This window comes from Schistocerca piceifrons, chromosome 6 (assembly GCF_021461385.2).
Source record: "Schistocerca piceifrons isolate TAMUIC-IGC-003096 chromosome 6, iqSchPice1.1, whole genome shotgun sequence".
NCBI lineage: Eukaryota > Metazoa > Arthropoda > Insecta > Orthoptera > Acrididae > Schistocerca > Schistocerca piceifrons.
This window is the reverse complement of record NC_060143.1, coordinates 96,739,709-96,759,618: the sequence shown is the minus strand read 5'-3', so window position 1 is coordinate 96,759,618 and position 19,910 is coordinate 96,739,709. Positions and strand designations below refer to the sequence as shown.

The 19,910-nt window shown below is 41.4% G+C and overlaps 1 protein-coding gene across 1 annotated transcript in view; it reads right to left on the bottom strand.

Moving 5' to 3' along the window:
* Positions 1-19,910, bottom strand: part of LOC124802996 (RING finger protein 44-like) — a 127,441-nt gene that overhangs the window by 58,070 nt on the left and 49,461 nt on the right. Inside the window, exons 5-9 of the mRNA XM_047264099.1 lie at positions 13,338-13,467; positions 13,170-13,246; positions 12,707-12,846; positions 6,332-6,611; positions 4,432-4,578 (exon numbers count right to left, since the gene is read on the bottom strand). Of these exons, the coding sequence (XP_047120055.1) occupies positions 4,432-4,578; positions 6,332-6,611; positions 12,707-12,846; positions 13,170-13,246; positions 13,338-13,467 (774 nt within the window). The remainder of the gene's footprint in view (positions 1-4,431; positions 4,579-6,331; positions 6,612-12,706; positions 12,847-13,169; positions 13,247-13,337; positions 13,468-19,910) is intronic.

Genomic DNA, 19,910 nt, shown 5'->3' with positions numbered 1-19,910 from the left:
GCCATCTTAAGAGTCAGTGAACATGCTCTGTGCACAGTTTGACACCATGGACCACTCTGCTCACGAGGTTGCCAGTAGTTAAATTCATCCTAGAGTTCACACACACAAGGAACTTCTCCCGACTAACACGTATTTGTAATTTAAGCATTTGTACAAGCACCCATCCCTCACTTCTAACAATGTCTGTGACAGAGTGTGGTTGTGTTGCTTTGATCTGTACACATCAGCACTTGCAGTCTTGGTGGAGGGGGTTTAACATGCCTGTTTATCAGTTACTTCAGCAGCAAGTAGCTGACGCGTTTAGTAGGTGTGTTGTACATATACAAAAAAAATTAATGAAACCATTAATGTTTGGAATTTTTAAGTATTGTGGTACCCAAATTAATGCATTATCCAATGGAAGATAGTGTAGTATAAGATGGTGACACTTTCGCAATGTTGGGGGTGGATCTGATTATTCAGAAACATGAGTATTCATTCGACTGGTGAACTGAAGTTACAATGGATATCATAGCAATTACAGAAAATGACTTTATAGACAATTACAAAATTAACTGTGCTCAAGATTGTAGTGCTAAGGGCAGTGGTGGAAATAGTACTTCTCAATGAGGAGCTAATAGTTCTGGTGACTATGAACCTTCACTAGAAAAGAAATGCATTATGTTAGTACTTTAACAAAATTTTCAGAGGAACGTCTTAAACGTATTTATGATGATTATCATAAACCTCAATGTAAAGTTGTGATCTACAGCTCGTTATTGAAGAAACGTCCATCTATAAAAAGCACATCGAACATCAAAGTAATGATCGCTCTTGTGGAGGAAAAAAGATATAATGAACATCCATTTCAAGTAAACAGTGGAATCACAGAACTGGAGATAAAATAATACATTCTATCCCAATTTGACTTAGCAAGGAATAAAATAAAACTTGTCCATTAGAGCATCTGAAATTTTGGGCAATGTAAAATGCAAGAGAAATAGAGTCCACAAAGCTTAAATGTTCTGTGGCTTTCATAGCAAGTCTCAAGAAAGAATACAGACTGTGGTGTGAACACATCACCCCTTCCATGACAGCCAGAGATGTACAGGAAGATCAAGATATTTGTCAATCTGGAGCATGTATTCTTGAAGAAGCAAATTATAAAACTACAGGTTTCCAGATACAGCCACATGGCATTTGGAGCACTGACAAGAGTGAATTTAATAATGAAATAACTTCTGGTGTGACACTACCTAAAAAAGGGAGAGAAAATCAACTTATCTTGGTCCAGCCTGCACACAATACAATTCATAGTTGTACAATAGAAGTTGGAGTTTCGATAAGTGAACATCTAACGAAAGAAACATATATTTGTCTTTCAGAAAAAAGATTTTGGCCTGAAAGTTAAAAGGCTCCTGAAGACAACCTTCCATCAAATTCACATTTGGAGGCTAGAAGAAGTGGGAAAATGTCAAAAGGCAATTTAAAATCATTTTTCGTTAATGTTATTAATGAGAATATTACAAAATATGTCTGCTTGTGTGTGTGTGTGTGTGTGTGTGTGTGTGTGTGTGTGTGTGTGTGTGTGTGTGTGTGTGTGTGTGGGGAGGGGGGGAGGGAGGGGGGGGGGGGGGCGCGCGAGCAAGCGAGTGTATACCTGTCCTTTTCCCCCCCCTAAGGTAAGTCTTTCCGCTCCTGGGATTCTGGGATTGGAATGACTCCTTACCCTCTCCATTAAAACCCACATCCTTTAGTCTTTCCCTCTTTCCTGATGAAGCAACCGTTTGTTGCGAAAGCTTGAATTTTGTGTGTATGTTTGTGTGTCTATCGACCTGCCAGCACTTTCGTTTGGTAAGTCACATCATCCTTGTTTTTAGATATATTTTTCCCCACGTTGAATGTTTCCCTCTATTATATTAATATATATATAATATATTAATGAGAATATTACAAAAAAAATTAATGAGAATATTACAAAAAGGAAAGTTACTACTCACAATATAGCGGAGACGCTGAGTCGCACATAGGCACAACAAAAAGACTATCACAATATAAGATTTTGGCCAAGAAGGCCCTTGTTGAAAACACACACGCGGGCGTGCGCACACGCGCGCGCGTTATGCGAGTTGCGTTTGCATTCTCTCTCTCTCTCTCTCTCTCTCTCTCTCTCTCTCTCTCTCTCTCTCTCCCTCCCCCCCCCCCCCTCCTATTTTCAACAAAGGCCTTGTTGGCCGTGAGCTCATATTGTTAGTCTTTTTGTTGTTTTCCTATATGCAACTCAGCGTCTCCATTACATGGTGAGTAGCAACTTTCCTTTTCATAATATTGTTACATTTTACCCTGGATTCTCCACTGTTTGTTAATGAGAATGTCGCAAATAACCACAGGTGTGGCCTACTCTGTGGTTATTTGAGTACTCCCAAGGACCAGGAATAGTAAATGATTCATTTGCAGGTAAAGACATCGAATGCAAGATCATTCCGCTATAAACAATGAAATACATACAGTCTTTGAATGTGACAAGACTCCAGAAGGACTATCTGCAGTATTTCGACACTATATTTGGAAACTGAACCTTCATTACGAAAATGTGTTCTATTATTCATAACCAACTGTCTGCTCTGTGTATCGGGCTATGCTTCAATATTTCTGGGTACAATTCTCCCACACATGTTGCTGAATTCAAGAATGTGATTCAAACAGCATTTGATTTTGCAGCTCAAGAACGCGGTTGAGAAGATTGTCTAGTTATTGCTTTTGCAAAATGTCCCTACTGTGGTTCTGCATATAGATTCACACATTTTGTTGATAAATGTAATGTCTGATGATGGAACAACTAAGACTAAGACAGTCAAATGCTTTCACCATCCTAATCACAGAGTACCTAAAGCTTCTAAATACAATTGGAGCACTGAATTCCTGTTCAAGCCGAGAGACTTCCCTTGTCAGTAGTTTTCATAGTTATGCTGCAGCTTCCCACTGTTTTCTTATTGATTATGTCAATAAACCATCAACTGAACCCCTGCTAGAAGAGAATTAGTTTGATACCAGCCATGTTCAGGACAGCAGCCAACAGGTAGGTGAATGACAAACCTCGCCACTTGCAGGGGGAAGAGAAAAATCATCTGTACAAATAATTATATTGCAACAGCTCTGCAAATTAACCTACATTATCATTCACACCACCATCTATAGCAACCAACAACTGCTCCAACATAGTTGAAAATGATGATATACTGTCATATGTTTCTACACTATTACATTGTTGGACACACAGTGCTTATTTTGAGCCACATTGATAGGAATTACACGAGTAACTGCATCTGCATATTACACTGTACACAAAAGCTCACCTTCCAATGTTAAAATTAATGTGATGTGTAATGCGCCTTCTAATTCACAAACTGTTTTGAGCAATACATCTTAATATTGATCTGCATTTTTAAGCTTCTTACATTAAGAGGAATTTTTAAACTTATTTAAAACCATAGGAAGTAACAGCATAAATAATTGTCATTAAGCATAGGTTTATACATTTTCCTGTAGCACTGCAGTCAATATTAAAACCAACACAAAGGATAAGACCAACCCACCCCCTCGGTTGAGAACACTATCGAACGCTTGTGTGGTGGTGCACAACACAGGGGTAAGCCAGTTCGAATCCTGGAGGTGGAAAAAATTTTCCACTGCCAGTATCTGGCCGGCAAGCAGAGGGGAGTTGGTAACAAAGTTCCTGACAGACTTTGCACCAATGTCCTGGTGTAAATACCAAACCTCTCTGCAGAGTCATGAAGTGAGAGTACTTGACATTGGTGCTATTCGCGAAGAGTAGGCTACTTGCCAACACACACACACACACACACACACACACACACACACACACACACACACACACACACACCGTTACAAATATATGGAGCACGTTGCAAATAAATAAGTAAGTACTGTTTTGTAGTACTGCTGCACTGTCTGGGATCCTTACCAGATAGGATTAACGGAGTACATTGAGAAAGCTCAAAGAAGAGCAGCACATGTTGTATTATCGCAAAATAGGAGGGAGAGTCACTGACGCGATACAGGATTTGGGATGGACACCATTTGAACAAAAACATTTTTCGTTATGGCAGAATCTTCTAATGAAATTTCAACCACCAACTTTCTCCTCCGAAATCGAAAATATTTTGTTGACGTCGACCCACAAAGGGAGAAACAATCACCATAATAAAGTAAGGGAAATCAGAGATTGCACGGGAAGACACAAGTGTTAGCGCGCTGCTCGAGAGTGGAATAAAGAGAATTATTGTGAAGGTGGTTCGATGATCCCTCTGCCAGGCACTTAACTGTGATTTGCAGAGTATCCGTGTAGATCTAGATGTAGATGACAGGAGGACCAGACAAGGAAATACTAAGAACAGAAATTAATATAAAGCTCTTGGCAACACTTTTTACCTGAGGTTGTTGAGGGAAATGGACTGGAGAAACTGAAAGGCACGGACTGGGAGGAGCTGTGAACCCAGGCGTTGGTTGAGCTTGCGCCTGAAGAAATGCTGCATATGACTGATGATGGGGTGGTAGGCAACTCCCAAACTGCGGAACCTAGGAAAAATAAATTTGGTGCAGAGATACAGCACAAAAGTTTGTAGAAATACACCAGATAATATCCAGTTTCTGTAACGATATAAATAATTTTTGTTACTGATATCCTTAAGTAACATACACATCTGCATAAAAGAAGGAAAATACAATCAGAAAATTAGTAAAAATCACAAACACACAAAGGATGGCCAGTACATACATACCTACCTTCAAGACGACAAATTCCTGCAATTACAGTTTTCAGAACAGTTAAGTTCCCTGTGCTTCGAGGAAGGGAGGAAGTGCTTGGGAATAGTCGGTCCGGTGAGAGGTGGGAGTAGTGGCACTCAGAGCCCACATTAAAAGGGACATATTTGTTCAATTTGCCTCCCTTCTTCCCCATAAAATTTGAGTCACGTTAGCCTGGAGTTTGAGTGATCTGTCCCTATCCAAGCTCTCACAAATCAATTTTGTGTGGACGAGAGGTAAGTAGGGCAAGTGGGGAGGGTGGGGTGGGCAGGAGGCGGAAGATCCTTTTGATGGTCATATTTTGGAAGTACTCATATTAGAATGGGATTGGAGCCAAGTGACCAGAGTGGGAACATTAATTCCCCTATCCATTCTGGTGTGTTTCCAAAACTTCAGACAACGTGACTACTCTCAACACATACGCCACAAACCTAACCATAGTTTATAGGCTTTATTCCACCAACTTCCTTCATTTCTTATCTACCTACCTTCTGCATTCTCTCTCCATCATTACTCTCAATTTTGTCTTCTTGCTTCTGTCTTCCCCCCCCCCCCCCCTCCCCCCCCTCAAGACTCTTAGAATTTTTTTTTTTTTTTTTTTTTACAAGTTTATTATTGACCTACCAACTGAGGTAAATAAGTAATCATAAGTATCAATTCAATCAAGCTTTTTAATTCACTGTCCATTCTTTGACTTTCCCCTTACCTAGCGACTGCTTCATATTGATATTTCTAATGGCATATTAAAATATCCTGAAAGTAAAAGTTTAAGTCAGATTTAATCATGTTTAAGTTCTCCTGTTTTGGAACTTGATACGAAGATGACCCCCTTCTTTTATAATATTTGTAATTTTAGCAGAAATCAATGTATCTGTTGTCCACTTGATGAGAACATTTATACAAGGGGCAGTTATAAAGTTGTAATTATCACTTCAGGGAAGTATAGTTACATAACCAATTTTTTGTTTGTAACTTTAGGGCAGTTTCAAACTCTGTGTAAAAAATTTGCCATTGTGGGCAAATGTTAATTGTGAAATTTTTTATCACTTTGCACGTACATGTCTGCAGGACTGGTACACACACAAATCTTTGTACCACATACAACAGCGTGCAGGTAGAGCGGCCAAAACAAAATTGCACAGCCCACCAATACAATTTAGACATGCAGCACCATTCTGTTTTTGCTCCCAGCAGTTTGCTTCAGTGCTGTGGTGCAGGGATTTTGATGCATACCGTGATGGCAGACATATAGCAACATATAAACAAAAATTAATTACGTAACTTTATTTTCTTCATGTGGTAATTAAAATTTTATGGATAACTGTTGTATCCCTAGAAACAAAAACCACCACCACCACTACCACGATCACATGAAATTACACGCGAATTAGAGTAAGTTTATAACAGTTGCTTAGATAATAACGAGAGATATTACAGAATTTATTCTACAACGGTATTATTTGTGCATAATGAGAATGTTAGTGAATAAAATACACAATACCAACCACATGCCTAAATTACGAACCTGCACTTGTGGTGGAGGCATCGGTGGAGGCCCTGAGGGCGGTGGAGGGAATGCTGGGGGGCAGCTGCAGCAGCCGTACAGCCCATGCTGGTGGCAGCCATGCTGCGGAGGGGGGCTGCTGCCAGGGTACAGCGACAGTGGAAGCGGTATTGGCACTGTGGCAGGACTCTGAGCCGTGTGCGCCGGGTGTGGGTGGAACGGCGTGTAGGGCGACTCCTGGTGGGGAAGCGGACCCCACACGGGCGTGCAACGCATGGTGCGTCTCAAACTGTTACTTACACTGAGAATGAGTGAACGAAATTATTACGATTTATTGAGTTTAGTGATTCACATTATTAAAAGTAAAAGATGCTTGTGGTCACAACTAATACTTCAACTATTCAAGTTTCACATAGTAATGTATCTAAGTCTCAGTCACATCCTCTGGATCACTGTTCTTTTAACAGATGAAACATAAAACTTAAAATTAAGACCAGAAATGTTACAACAGGAACAACAACAACCACCTCAGCATTGCTAGGTTTTTCTGTAGCAATTTCACATCAAGCAGTAATGTCACAAGCTTAAATCAGTACTGTGGTTAACAAGTAGATTCAACTTGCATTTCGAGCAAATGTAGAAAATTAAATTCCAGACTTAATGAAGAACCATGTTTTTTAAAACTCTTCTGTTTGTCGACACACTTCTTATGTGTTTCTAGAGAGTCAACTAAATTGTTTAGATTTTATTGTACTGTTTTATTTCACACACAAATTTTCCAATTTTGTTGCTATAACAATTTGCTTACATAAGAATGAAGAAAATAAGATAGGTAGATAATGGAAGTTATGAGGAGGTACTGAACAAAATTGGCGAGAGACGCAATTTGTAGCACAACCTGATTAGAAGAAAGGACTGGCTGATAGGATACATTCTGAGACGGTAATGAATCACTAATTCAGTCCTGGGAGCGAGTGTGTGAGGTAAAAATCGTAGAAGCACACCAAAACATGAACACAGTAAACAGATTCAGTAATATGTTTGTTGCAGTAGTTATTCGGAGATGACGAGGCCTGGACAGGATAAAATAATACGGAGACCCGCACCAAACCATATTTCGGGCTGCAGATCTCAAAAATGACTATTTGTTATTTTTTGTTAGTGAAATTAGATCATTCCCTACAATGACAATATCAGCAATAATTTTAGTTGCCTCAAAGTTCTACAATGCTAAAGGAAAACAAACGACAAGTCATTTTTTAAGATTGACTGTGGATATTTCTAGTCCAATTTTGAAGCAAACAGTATCATTTCTAGACTTATGCCATTTTCTTTCTGTTTAGTGGCGGCATAACTTACTGGCTGGAATGAGTAATAGCTTTTCTGCTTACTTCTTCAAGAAAGAGGAGGAGGAGGGGGGGGGGGGGGTAGCGACAACAAAAAGTTCGATAAATGTTTACGTCTAAAGTTTTTCTGGAAGTTGCTAAGTGCTCTCATTATCAAATACAGTCTGCGTATTTGCACATTGTCAGTTATTCTGTCTCATGACAAAGACACAGTTTATAACTGTTATACTAGTCTTATTTTTAACTTCAGTCCTAATTACACAAAATATTGAAAATCAAACAATGGAAACTCCAGATTGGACTAACAGAATAACAGGACAGGAATAGGACAGACTGCTACTCACAGTGATGACGACCCACTGAGCTGCAGACAGGCACAATGACAAGACTGTTACACACACACAGCTATTGGCCAAAGTCTTCCTCAGAAAAGAAACACACACACACACACACACACACACACACACGCGTATTCACAGTCACGTAACCAAGAACATATCACACACACACTCTGGTGCCACCATCGGCAGCTCTGACCAGACTGCAAGTGTCACGTGAATAGCAATCTGGAGTGGGGCACAGAAGGGGGAGGGACAGCAGGGTACAGGAGGGGGGAAGAGGAGACAGTGTCTATCAGGACTAGAGACTGTCAGGCACAGCATCAGGAGATGGGGTGGGGGAGAGGAAAAGGAAAGGTGCGGTAAAGGAAAGATTCAGTACATGAAAGAAGGTGCGGAAAAGGAGGGGGAGCAGGGAAAGGGAAAGGGAAAGGATGGACACGTGCATTGGCAGAGGGTGTCACACAAAAAAAGATGAGGGAATGTGAGAGTGGAGAAAGTGATAAGACAAGGAGGAGGAAACTGTTGGGTTGAGGGTGTGGAGGCAATAGGTTACCACACCTCAAGACTGGAATAATTCCAGGAGTGGAGAATGTATTGTAAGGATAACTCCCATCTCCACAGTTTAGAAAATGGTGGTGGTAGAGCGGAGGATCCAGTTGGCCCATGTTGTGAAGCATCCACTGAAATCAAGCTGCTTATGTTCTGCAGCATATTGTGCCAGACTTTGCTTTTGACTGCGGTTTGATGGCAGCCTTTCACCCTGGTGGTAGTCATACCAACATAAAAAGCTGTGCAATGGTTGCACCAGAGCTGGTACATAACATGGGTGTTTTCCAGGTGGCCCGGCCTTTGACAGGTTAAGATAAGCCTAAGACTTGAATAGTGGGTGGATTGGACAGGTCTTGCACCTAGGTCTTCCACAGAGATTTGACCCCTGTGACAAGGAGCTGGGATTGGGAGTAGCATAGCGATTGACAAGAATGTCGTGGAGGTTGGTGGACAACTGAACACCACTTTAGGAGGAGTGGAAAGGATCTTGGGTTGGAAGTCCCTCATTTCAGGGCATGATGATAGGTGATCAAAGCCCTGGCGAAGGAATGCGGTTCAGTTGTTCCAGTCCTGGTGTGTGTGTGTGTGTGTGTGTGTGTGTGTGTGTGTGTGTGTGTGTGTGTGTGTGTTGACATGAACTGGGTGAGGCAGGAATCAGACATGAACTGGGTGAGGCAGGAATCAATTTTGGAATTATGTTGGCTTTGATTGGAGGGGTTGGTGACAAAGAATAGTTTCCACTGGAGGCGACTAGGAGAATGAGATTAGATATTTGACAAGTCTGACATTATTACATTGGGTGTAGGGCTAAAGGTGAGTCCTTTGAATAAAACGAAAACTTCCGTAGAGCTGAGGATTTTGGCGAAAAGGTTAACAACAGCATTTCAGGATTGTTTGGGCTCTGGACTTAGAATGTTGGTAGGGAGTTTTGGGATACGTGTCAAGTTGAAAAGGTCTGCTAGGCAGGGTATGGGTGCTATCGGGGGCTGATGAGAAGCACTACGGGTAGGACAGAGCTCAAATAGTGGGACCCCAAGGTGGCAGTAGGATGTCGGCAGGTCAGATAACTTACCAAGGTGATGTCTGGAATGCTCTTCCAGGTGCTGGAGAGCAAGGGATTGAATTTCAAAAATGTGATTATGTAGTATGGATTGCACAGTAGCTGTATCTTACAGAGGGAGCACAGGTGGCTCTGGGAGGCCTGTGCCATGGAAATGTGTTTTTGCAGTAGCAGATTTGTGAGGGATAGGAACTGGCAGAATCTGAAAAGGTGGAGGTCATTGAGGAAGGAGGTGTGGGATCCACAGAAAGGAATTTTTTTATGGTTAGGACCTTGGGGAGGATTCCAGCAACATTTAAGAAACAGGATATGGGATACTTTTCTGAATGGGTAGAGAAAGATGCAGCAGGTATCCATTGTGGTAGGATGGATTGCTTTTCTTCTCCCCCTCTTTTCGTTCCTCATTCCCCCCCCCCCCCCCCCCCTCCATGAACATGATCACAAGTCCTGAATCTGCGCCTGGCACTCTCTTGGCCCTGCACGCCCTGCCAGACAGCTCTCTTCTACACCCCCCCCCCCCCCCCCCCTACAGATTGTGCTATTCACGTGACAGTCCCATTCTGGCTGGTGGAACTGCCAGCGGTGGCGTCCAAGTGTGCACGAGGTACTCTTGGTAATGTAAGTGTGTGTTCACTTTCTTTGCTAAGGAAGGCTTTGGCCGATAGCTCCATGTGTAAGTCTTTTCATTGTGCCAGTCTACAAATGAATGGGTCCTTCACAGTGATCAGCAAAACTATCATCTTCCTTACATTTTAAATATTGGAAATAACTTTTGTTGCCTCTGGAAGCCATTCTATTTTGAGTTTGGCAGAGGATAAATCCAAATTGCAGAGACTTCGTGCACAATTCATTTTAGCTCATTCACTGTTGTGTATGAAATTAGTTCATATATTGAAACTGTATTTAAAAGAGCAGAGTTTCATCTATCATTGTTCTAAATATACTGGTTTTTATAAGTATGGGAGGGCTGTGCACAGTGTGCTGCACATGTTTTAATCATTTCAGTTACCGTCAAGAACTTTTGTTTGTTTGTAGCCTTTAGAATGCTTTATAACTGCATGTAATGATAGCAGCTTAGCAACTAGTCTCTCCAACAACACTACCGGAATGATCTTTATATAGAGGGGTCTACTTCAGTTTATTCTATTGTAATGGATCTGGGAGATTTGTTATTTTCTACCGGATTTGTCGATACAAAATCTAATGAGGGACGTTGTAAATGTTTTCTTATATTTTTGTCATAATATTTTTTGTGAATTGTAATTTGCCTTATTTTATGCTAATATGTTAGAGAGTGACAGCATATTGATTAATATTAGTAGATGTGACGAAGAATATCAAAGAGGCTGGTTACAAGTGGAAGCTTGTGTGTTGTGTGAAATGTCTGACACTAGAGTCATCTTTGACCGTAGTCAGTCGGCAGTGAACACTGTGTGTGACAGCGGAACAATATGCAGATCGCCGTTATAATAATTTGCTAGTGAACAGGAAAAATGAATTATGTTACTAATTTTTTATATAAACGTCAAGAAAGAACCACATTCGAAGAAATGGTATTTGAAGCACCAAAAATGAGGCAAACGCATTGATCCAGGTCATTTCTGCAGCCGACGAAACAGCATTGTGGAATCATACTTTCACTAGACGTCTGAAGCCAACACAAAAAGACAAATATCATATTGTAAATATTTCACAGAAAAGCGAGTACTGTCGCGAAATATGCTAAATTCAAGTATATAAAAATGGTGAGCATATTTCACTATCCTGTAATACCAAGTACCAAGTGTAATTGCCCGTCACCACCTTCGTATCGTCATCTGTGCAACCACAATGGCATGCAATTTTCTCGGTCAAAAACAAAGATGAAAAAAGCAACAAAAATAAGATCACAGCAGCCAATGCACACAGGCCGAATGTCAGGAAGCTACTGAGCACTTAGGGTGGAAATTGGGCTACCTGGGTACTAAGGACCTCGTGTGTTAATGCATCCAGAGCGCACACAGAATCGAGTGGCAGCCCACCTCAACACCCAGGAGCACAAAGGTGTCAGCAAGTGGTGCGAATAGTATCATCAAAAGGAACAATATCGTGCATTACCATGTCCAGAGCACCAGAGGACAGCAGCAATGGTGCGTGTCAACATGTTATAGAGCAGTTGATGAGTTAAAATGAGAAATGAACTGTGTCCTAATATGTGTGAATTCCAAAGGAACCAATTGGGGGTACATGAACAAGCTACATACTTTCTGATGCTTTGCGCCAATTTTAGTTTATTTCTTGAGTTTTATTTACAAATTTCAGACTAATTTTAATACATTTAAAACTAGGCATGTTTTTACATTGATGGACACTAGCTGCTATTGATTTTTATAAAAGACCTTGTCGTTTAATTTATATGCCGTGTGTACCAATCAGTTTTATTAATTCTGCTTCCCACATATCTAAATGTATATACCCCTTCTAGATCCTTTTTACCCAGCTGTAACATTTAGTTCTCCAGCACATCCAAATGTGATACTTTCTTCTTATTTATTTTGCATATCTTAAACTACAGCCAGCCCATGTTCCATTACGTTTAGCATAAAGAACAATTCACATTCACTTTCAGCTACCACCACTGCATCATCGATTCACTGTATGTGCTAATTTTCTGCCCTTAACAACACTTCTTTAATTACCCAACTCCTCTTCAATGAACAAACATCAGTGGTGATAATGAGCATACCTTACACTTTTCCTGGTTTTGACTTCTTATCAAAAAATCTACCAGTACAGACTATTTTAATTCGCTTTCAAGAAAAAGTGGTTTTCCATCTCTCTCTGTTACTGAAACCACATTGCCTAAGCAAAGAAAAACATTTTATTTAATTTCACATTATAAAACAACTTTCCATATTTACAGCACCACAGTAAGCTCTGAAATAAGACCTCATTTGCCTTTTAAATGTGCTGCTTCACCCCCACACAACACGCCATCGTTTCACATGTTCATACATGTCAGGCACTTGATGGCACTTCAGCAGCAAAGTTACAGGAAAACAAGGAGCTGCGTGACTCACTGTCTTTAACAACCACATCTAAAAAATCAAACAGAACAAACCTCCGAGCAGTTGACTGGTGCCTGGGAGAACGGCGCTGTTCCCAAGGTGTCCTCGTATGTGGTGCTGTTGTGGGAACAGGTACTGCCATCTGAATGCCTCCACGAGATACTCTCCTTCGTTTTCGCGAAGGGCTTTCACTCTGTAATAATGGCATTAATACAGCAATTTCTCTCTCCATTCATAGACAAAGTTGGAAATGACAAACGGTGCAACTCATCATCTTGTATTGTAAATTTAGAGATGTGTCTTTAAAAGATGGGAGGAGAATTAAATTTAAGTAAACAGATTATGTCAATATATGATTATTCCATTACATTTGTTTTCTTATACCTTCTGCTGTTGTGATACAGACTTAATATATTTGTACACTGGAAGCAGAATATGTGAGACATTAACAATGTGACACAGATTGACGATGCAACATGTACAATTAACACGAAATCTAGAAAAGCTAATACTTGCCTTCCTTCCATCATCTTGACTGTTAGTTCTAAAATACGGAGGCGAATGCTGAATTTGTAAAGGACTCAGGCGAATTTCTGTGAAGTCAAAGAAGCACATTATTAATCGCCCCTAAAAAAAAACTTGACTCCAAAATCACAGTAATAGAAAGGGTTAACTTTATCTCACCTCCAGCAGTGACTGTCCGCCTCGGTGAAAATTCCAGACCTACTCCTGTATGTTGATGAACATCCACAGTGCTTGCTGGCAAACCGCTAGGACTGACACTCAAGATGGGTGGACCACACAAAGTATTTTCCTGTGGAATTTATTAAACTTTGCTTTACATGGGGTTAAGCCTGATAAAATGAGAAATCATAAAAAAGGAACCCAATTCATCAATATTAATTGGTTTTTCAGGTCAAGCACGTAAATACTAAATGTAACTAACTAACTAAAAACAATATCTGACATGCAACTTACTCAAAAATATTGTACTTCTTGTTTCTGCTTATTGTTTCCATGTTGAGAAGTACACTGTTCTAACGACTACCTTCAGAACATTTATTATTTCTCTTTGGATGTCAAGATGCAAGAATTGTTGCAATCGTTAATTTATTTATTTTAAGTACAGGTTCTCTAAAAGAGATTCTGAATAACCGAAAACACCAAATGGGACTGTAGAGAAGCACCACACAAGTGCTGAGCTGGCTAGTACCTGAGGTACAAGAGTTGCTCTGCAGTTTTGCCAGCTAAGCTCCTTAATTATCATGCCTTAACAGAAAGTTAAGAATTTGCAAATAGGACTAGTTGAACACTGCAAAAACACGCAATTCCTATGGATATCTGTATCAATCAATAGTCACCTCTGCGAATCTCTATTTATCTGTAGTAGGTAGCAGTTGTTTCTGGTGGTTTTGTTAGAAATTCTGTGCTCAGAAATACGGTGGTAGCATCTGTACTAGAACAAGTTAAAGAAAAGAGGAATTTCATCATTGAGAAGACACAAAGTGAAGCTCACGCAGTTTTGTTTTGCTTTAGGGCGCAAAAACGACTGGGGTCGCGCGCGCGCGCAAGTCAAAACTATAGAAAACGAAGACAGAGATGGGTTTAAAAAAAAGACTATATACCAGTACCAATTGACATAACAGAAAACAGTTAAAAACAGGCACATGGATAAAGGACTAAAAAAGACACCATACAGAAATGGAGACCCAAAACTAAAAATTACATGGCCTCGCTATATTCCTTTGGCTGATAAAAAGTAAGACATGGGCGACAGCCCACACATCATTTGCTAAAACTGTCAAAAACTGAAATGTCACACCAGACTAGGAACGTAAAAGGTTAAGAAAATGGACATTTCATCAGAAAGTGGCGGACAGTTGAAACTTGAGTGCAATGTGTACAAAGTGCTGGGGTAGCACCACTTGGCAAATGATGAAGGCTAAAAAGGCAGTGCCCAATACGCAGCCAAGGGAGGGCCGAGAGAAGGTCGTCCAAGCCACTGGGAAAGGATTAATAAACCAGAGCTTATTCCCGTGAAGGGAGAACCATTGGCGATGCCAAAGGGACACAACCTCCTGACAGACAGCAACACAGAGACCATCAAAGGGAAAGTAGGTTCTCACAGGCTGAGGTATGGAGACTGCAGCTTCGGCAGCAGTGTCGGCAGCCTTGTTTCCTGGCAGACCGACATAACCAGGACTCCACAGAAAGATCTCACTGACTCCACCAAGAGTGAGCAGTTGACAGTTTTCCTGGACCTGCTGCACTAAGGGATGGGCGATGTACAGCGCACATAGACTTGAAGGGCACTGAGTGAGTCTGAGCAGAGGACACAATTGAAAAGGCTATGTCGTCGGATGTATTCCATGGCCTGATACAAGGCCAAGAGCTTGGCTGTGAATACTGAGGAGGGTGCCGGAAGCTGATATCTAAAGACACGTGTGCCAATGATGAAGGCACACCAGACCCCACAATCAGTCCGAGAGCCATCAGTGTATACAAAGGTACTATCGCGAAGTTCCATGTGAAGGTCGTGAAACTGAAGGCGATAGACCGAGGCTGGAATAGTGTCCTTCTACATCTACATCTACATGGATACTCTGCAAATCACATTTAAGTGCCTGGCAGAGGGTTCATCGAACCACCTTCACAATTCTCTATTATTCCAATCTCGAATAGCACGCGGGAAGAATGAACACCCATATCTTTCCGTATGAGCTCCGATTTCCCTTATTTTATCTTGGTGATCGTTCCTCCCTATGTAAGTTGCTGTCAACAAAATATTTTCGCATTCGGAAGAGAAAGTTGGTGACAAATTTCGTAAATAGATCTCGCCGCGACGAAAAACATCTTTGCTTTAATGACTTCCATCCCAATTCGCGTATCATATCTGCCACACTCTCTCTCCTATTACATGATAATACAAAACGAGCTGCCCTTTTTTGCACCCTTTCGATGTCCTCCGTCAATCCCACACCGCGCAGCAATATTCTAACAGAGGACGAACGAGTGTAGTGTAAGCTGTCTCTCTAGTGGACTTGTTGAATCTTCTAAGTGTCCTGCCAATGAAACGCAACCTTTGGCTCGCCTTCCCCACAATATTATCTATGTGGTCTTTCCAACTGAAGTTGTTAGTAATTTTAACACCCCGGTACTTAGTTGAATTGACAGCCTTGAGAATTGTACTATTTATCGAGTAATCAAATTCCAACGGATTTCATTTGGAACTCATGTGGATCACCTCACACTTTTCGTTATTTAGCGTCAACTGCCACCTGCCACACCATAAAGCAATCTTTTCTAAATCGCTTTGCAACTGATACTGGTCTTCAGATGATCTTACTAGACGGTAAATTACAGCATCATTTTCTAAGTGTCCTGCCAATAAAACACAGTCTTTGGTTAGCCTTCCGCACAACATTTTCTGTGTGTTCCTTCCAATTTAAATTGTTCGTAATTGTAATACCGAGGTATTTAGTTGAATTTACGGCTTTTAGATTAGACTGATTTATCGTGTAACCGAGGTTTAACGCGTTCCTTTTAGCACTCATGTGGAAGACCTCACTTTTCCTTATTTAAGGTCAACTGCCACTTTTCGCACCATTCCAACATTTCTTCTAAATCGTTTTGCAGTTTGTTTTGATCGTCTGATGACTTTATTAGTCGATAAACGACAGCGTCATCTGCAAACAACTGAAGACGGTTGCTCAGATTGTCTCCCAAACCGTTTATATAGATAAGGAACAGCAAAGGGCCTATAAAACTACCTTGGGGAACACCAGAAATCACTTATCCAGTCACATAACTGAGATGATATTCCATAAGCACACAATTTCACTACGAGCCGCTTGTGTGGTACAGTGTCAAAAGCCTTCTGGAAATCCAGAATCGATCTGAAATCTTTTGTCAATAGCACTCAGCACTTCATGTGAATAAAGAGCTAGTTGTGTTTCACAGGAACGATGTTTTCTAAACTCATGTTGACTGTGTGTTAATAGACTGTTTTCTTCGAGGTTAATTCATTATGTTTGAACACAACATATGTTCTAAAATCCTGCTGCATATCGACGTTAACGATATGGGCCTGTAATTTAGTGGATTACTCCTACTACCTTTCTTGAATATTGGTGTGACCTGTGCAACTTTCCAGTCTTTGGGTATCGATCTTTCGTCGAGCGAACGGTTGTATATGATTGTTAAGTATGGAGCTAATGCATCAGCATACTCCAAAAAGAACGTAACTGGTATACAGTCTGGATCAGAAGACTTGCTTTTATTAAGTGGTTTAAGTTGCTTCACTACTCCGAGGATATTTACTTCTACGTTATTAATGTTGGCAGCTGTTCTTGATTCGAATTCTGGAATATTTACTTCGTCGTCTTTTGTGAAGGCATTTCGGAAGGCTGTGTTTAGTAACTCTGCTTTGGCACCACTGTCTTCGACAGTATCTCCATTGCTATCGTGCACAGAAGGCATTGATTATTTCTTGCCGCTAACATACTTCACATACGACCAGAGTTGCTTTCGATTTTCTGGCAGGTTTCCGGACGAAGTTTCATTGTGGAAACTGTTATAAGCATCAGGCATTGAAGTCCGAGCTAAATTTCGAGTTCTGTAAAAGATCGCCAATCTTGGAGATTTTGCGTCTGTTTAAATTTGGCATGTTTGTTTCGTTGTTTCTGCAACAGTGTTCTAACCCGTTGTGTGTACCAAGGAGGATCATCTCCGTCGTTTGTTAATTTATTTGGTATAAATATCTCAACTGCTGCCAATACTATTTCTTTGAATTTAAGCCACATCTGGTCTACACTTATATTATTAATTTGGAATGAGTGGAGATTATATCTCAGGAAGGCGTCAAGTGAATTTTTATCTGCTTTTTTCAATAGGTACATTTTTCGCTTATTTTTCGAGGATTTGGGGATTACAATATTCAATCTCGCTACGACAACCCTGTGTTCACTAATCCCTGAATCGGTTTTGATGCTCGTTATTAACTCAGGATTATTTGTTGCTAAGAGGTCCAGTATGTTTTCAAAACCTTTTACTGTTCGTGTGGGCTCATGAACTAATTGCTCAAGATAATTTTCAAAGAATGCATTTAGCACAATTTCGGATGATATTTTATGCGTACCTATGTATTTTCGCCAACATATCGAGGGTAAATTAAAGTCACCACCAACTATTATAGTATGCAGAATGAGATTTTCACTCTGCAGCGGAGTGTGCGCTGATATGAAACTTCCTGGCAGATTAGAACTGTGTGCTGGACCGAGACTCAAACTCGGGACCTTTGCCTTTCGTGGGCAAGTGCTCTACCAACTGAGCTACCCAAACACGACTCACGCCCCGTCCTCACAGCTTTACTCCTGTCAGTATCTCGTCTCCTACCTTCCAATGATTTGGCTACAGGTTTGAAATCAAACTCAAGTTTTCTTTGAACCTTCCAGCAACTGTATCATCTGAATTGGGAGGTCGGTAAAAGGATCCAATTATTATTTTATTCTGGTTGCCAACAATGAGCTCCAACCATACTAACTCACAGGAAGTATCTACTTAAATTTCGTGACAAGTTAAACTACTTCTGACAGCAACAAACATGCTTCCGCCAACCGTGCTTAGCCTATTCTTTCAGAACACCATTACGTTCTTCGCAAAAATTTAGACTGAGCTTATATCCGGCTTTAGCCAGCTTTCAGTGCCTATAACGATTTGAGCATCAGTGCTTTCTGTTAGTGCTTGGAGCTCTGGTACTTCCTTAGGAAGCGAATGAAGGCTAAGGTTAACATGGGCCGCTTCACGAAGCCAAGGTGGTGAAGGGTTCACCACCCACCGGGAAAGGTGCAGGTAGTGTGAAGTTAGGCCGCTGAAGCAAGTGCCAAAAGTGGACTGCAGGAGGTAACAGAGAGGAAGGACGAGCCCCATACTGATGATCAAAGGAATCATGAAAGGAGGCGGCATAGGATGGGTGGCTATGCACGGCAGACAAATGGCATGCATACCTGCAGAGGAGAGTCACAGCGGTGGATAGGGGTAGTTCAGCAGCTTCAGCATACAGACTCTCAAACAGGCTGGTGTAAAACGCACCCATGGCCAAACGGATGTCACAATGGTGGATAGCGTTGAGACGGCATAAGAGGGATGGGCATGCACTCACATAAAGCACCCATAGTCTAGTTTCGAATGGACAAGGGGCCGATACAAACAGAGGAGGGTGGTTTGATCAGCACCCCAGAAAGTACCATTGAGGACACGTAGGAGATTGAGGAACCGTGTACAGCGGACTGTCAGATAAGATACGTGGGAGGACCAAGAGACTTTCCTATTGATCAAGAGCCCCAGGAATTTCGTAGTTTCAATGAACGGAAGGACAACAGGCCCAAGATGTAAATATGGCAGGAAAAATCACTTGCATCACCAGAAATGCATACAGACGGTTTTATCTGTGGAAAAGCAAAAGCCATTGTTGATGCTCCAAGACTAAAGACGATCAACACACCACAGAAGACGCCTCTCAGTGAGACTGGTCTGTGGAGAACTACAATAGATGGCAAAATCATAAATAAAAAGGGAGCCGAAGACGCCCAGTGGGAGACAGGCCACGATACGGTTAATGGCTATAGCACAGAGGACAACACCCAGGACACAACCCTGAGGCACACCATTATCCTGGATAAAGGTGTCCAACAAGGCAGAACCCACACGCACCTTGAAAACTCTATCTTGTAGAAACAGGGGAGACGGCCGCGGAAGCCCACGTGTAAAGAGTACGGAGGATACCAGTTCTCCAATAGGTGTCGTATGTCTTCTCTAAACCGGAAAACACGGCCACAGTCTGAGATTTCCGCAGAAAACCATTCACGACATGGGTAGACAAAGTAACAAGATGCTCAACTGCAGAATGGCGTGCTCTAAATCCACACTGTGCATTCATCAGTAAATTGCGAGACTCTAGCTACCCTACCAACCGGGCACGAATCATACGTTCCATTACCTTGGAAATGCACCTGGTAAGAGATGGAGCAGTAGCTAGAAGGAAGGTTTTTGTCCTTACTGGGCTTAGGTATGATTAGGATGGTGGCTTCACGCCAGCACTCAGGAGATGTGTCCTCTGCCCAAATGTGGTTGTACGTGTTAAGCAGGAAGTGCTTGCCCGCAAAAGAAAGGTGCTGCACCATCCAAATGTGGATGGCGTCCGGCCCTGGGGCAGAGGATCGGGATGAACTGAGAGCATGATCAAACTACCTCATAGTA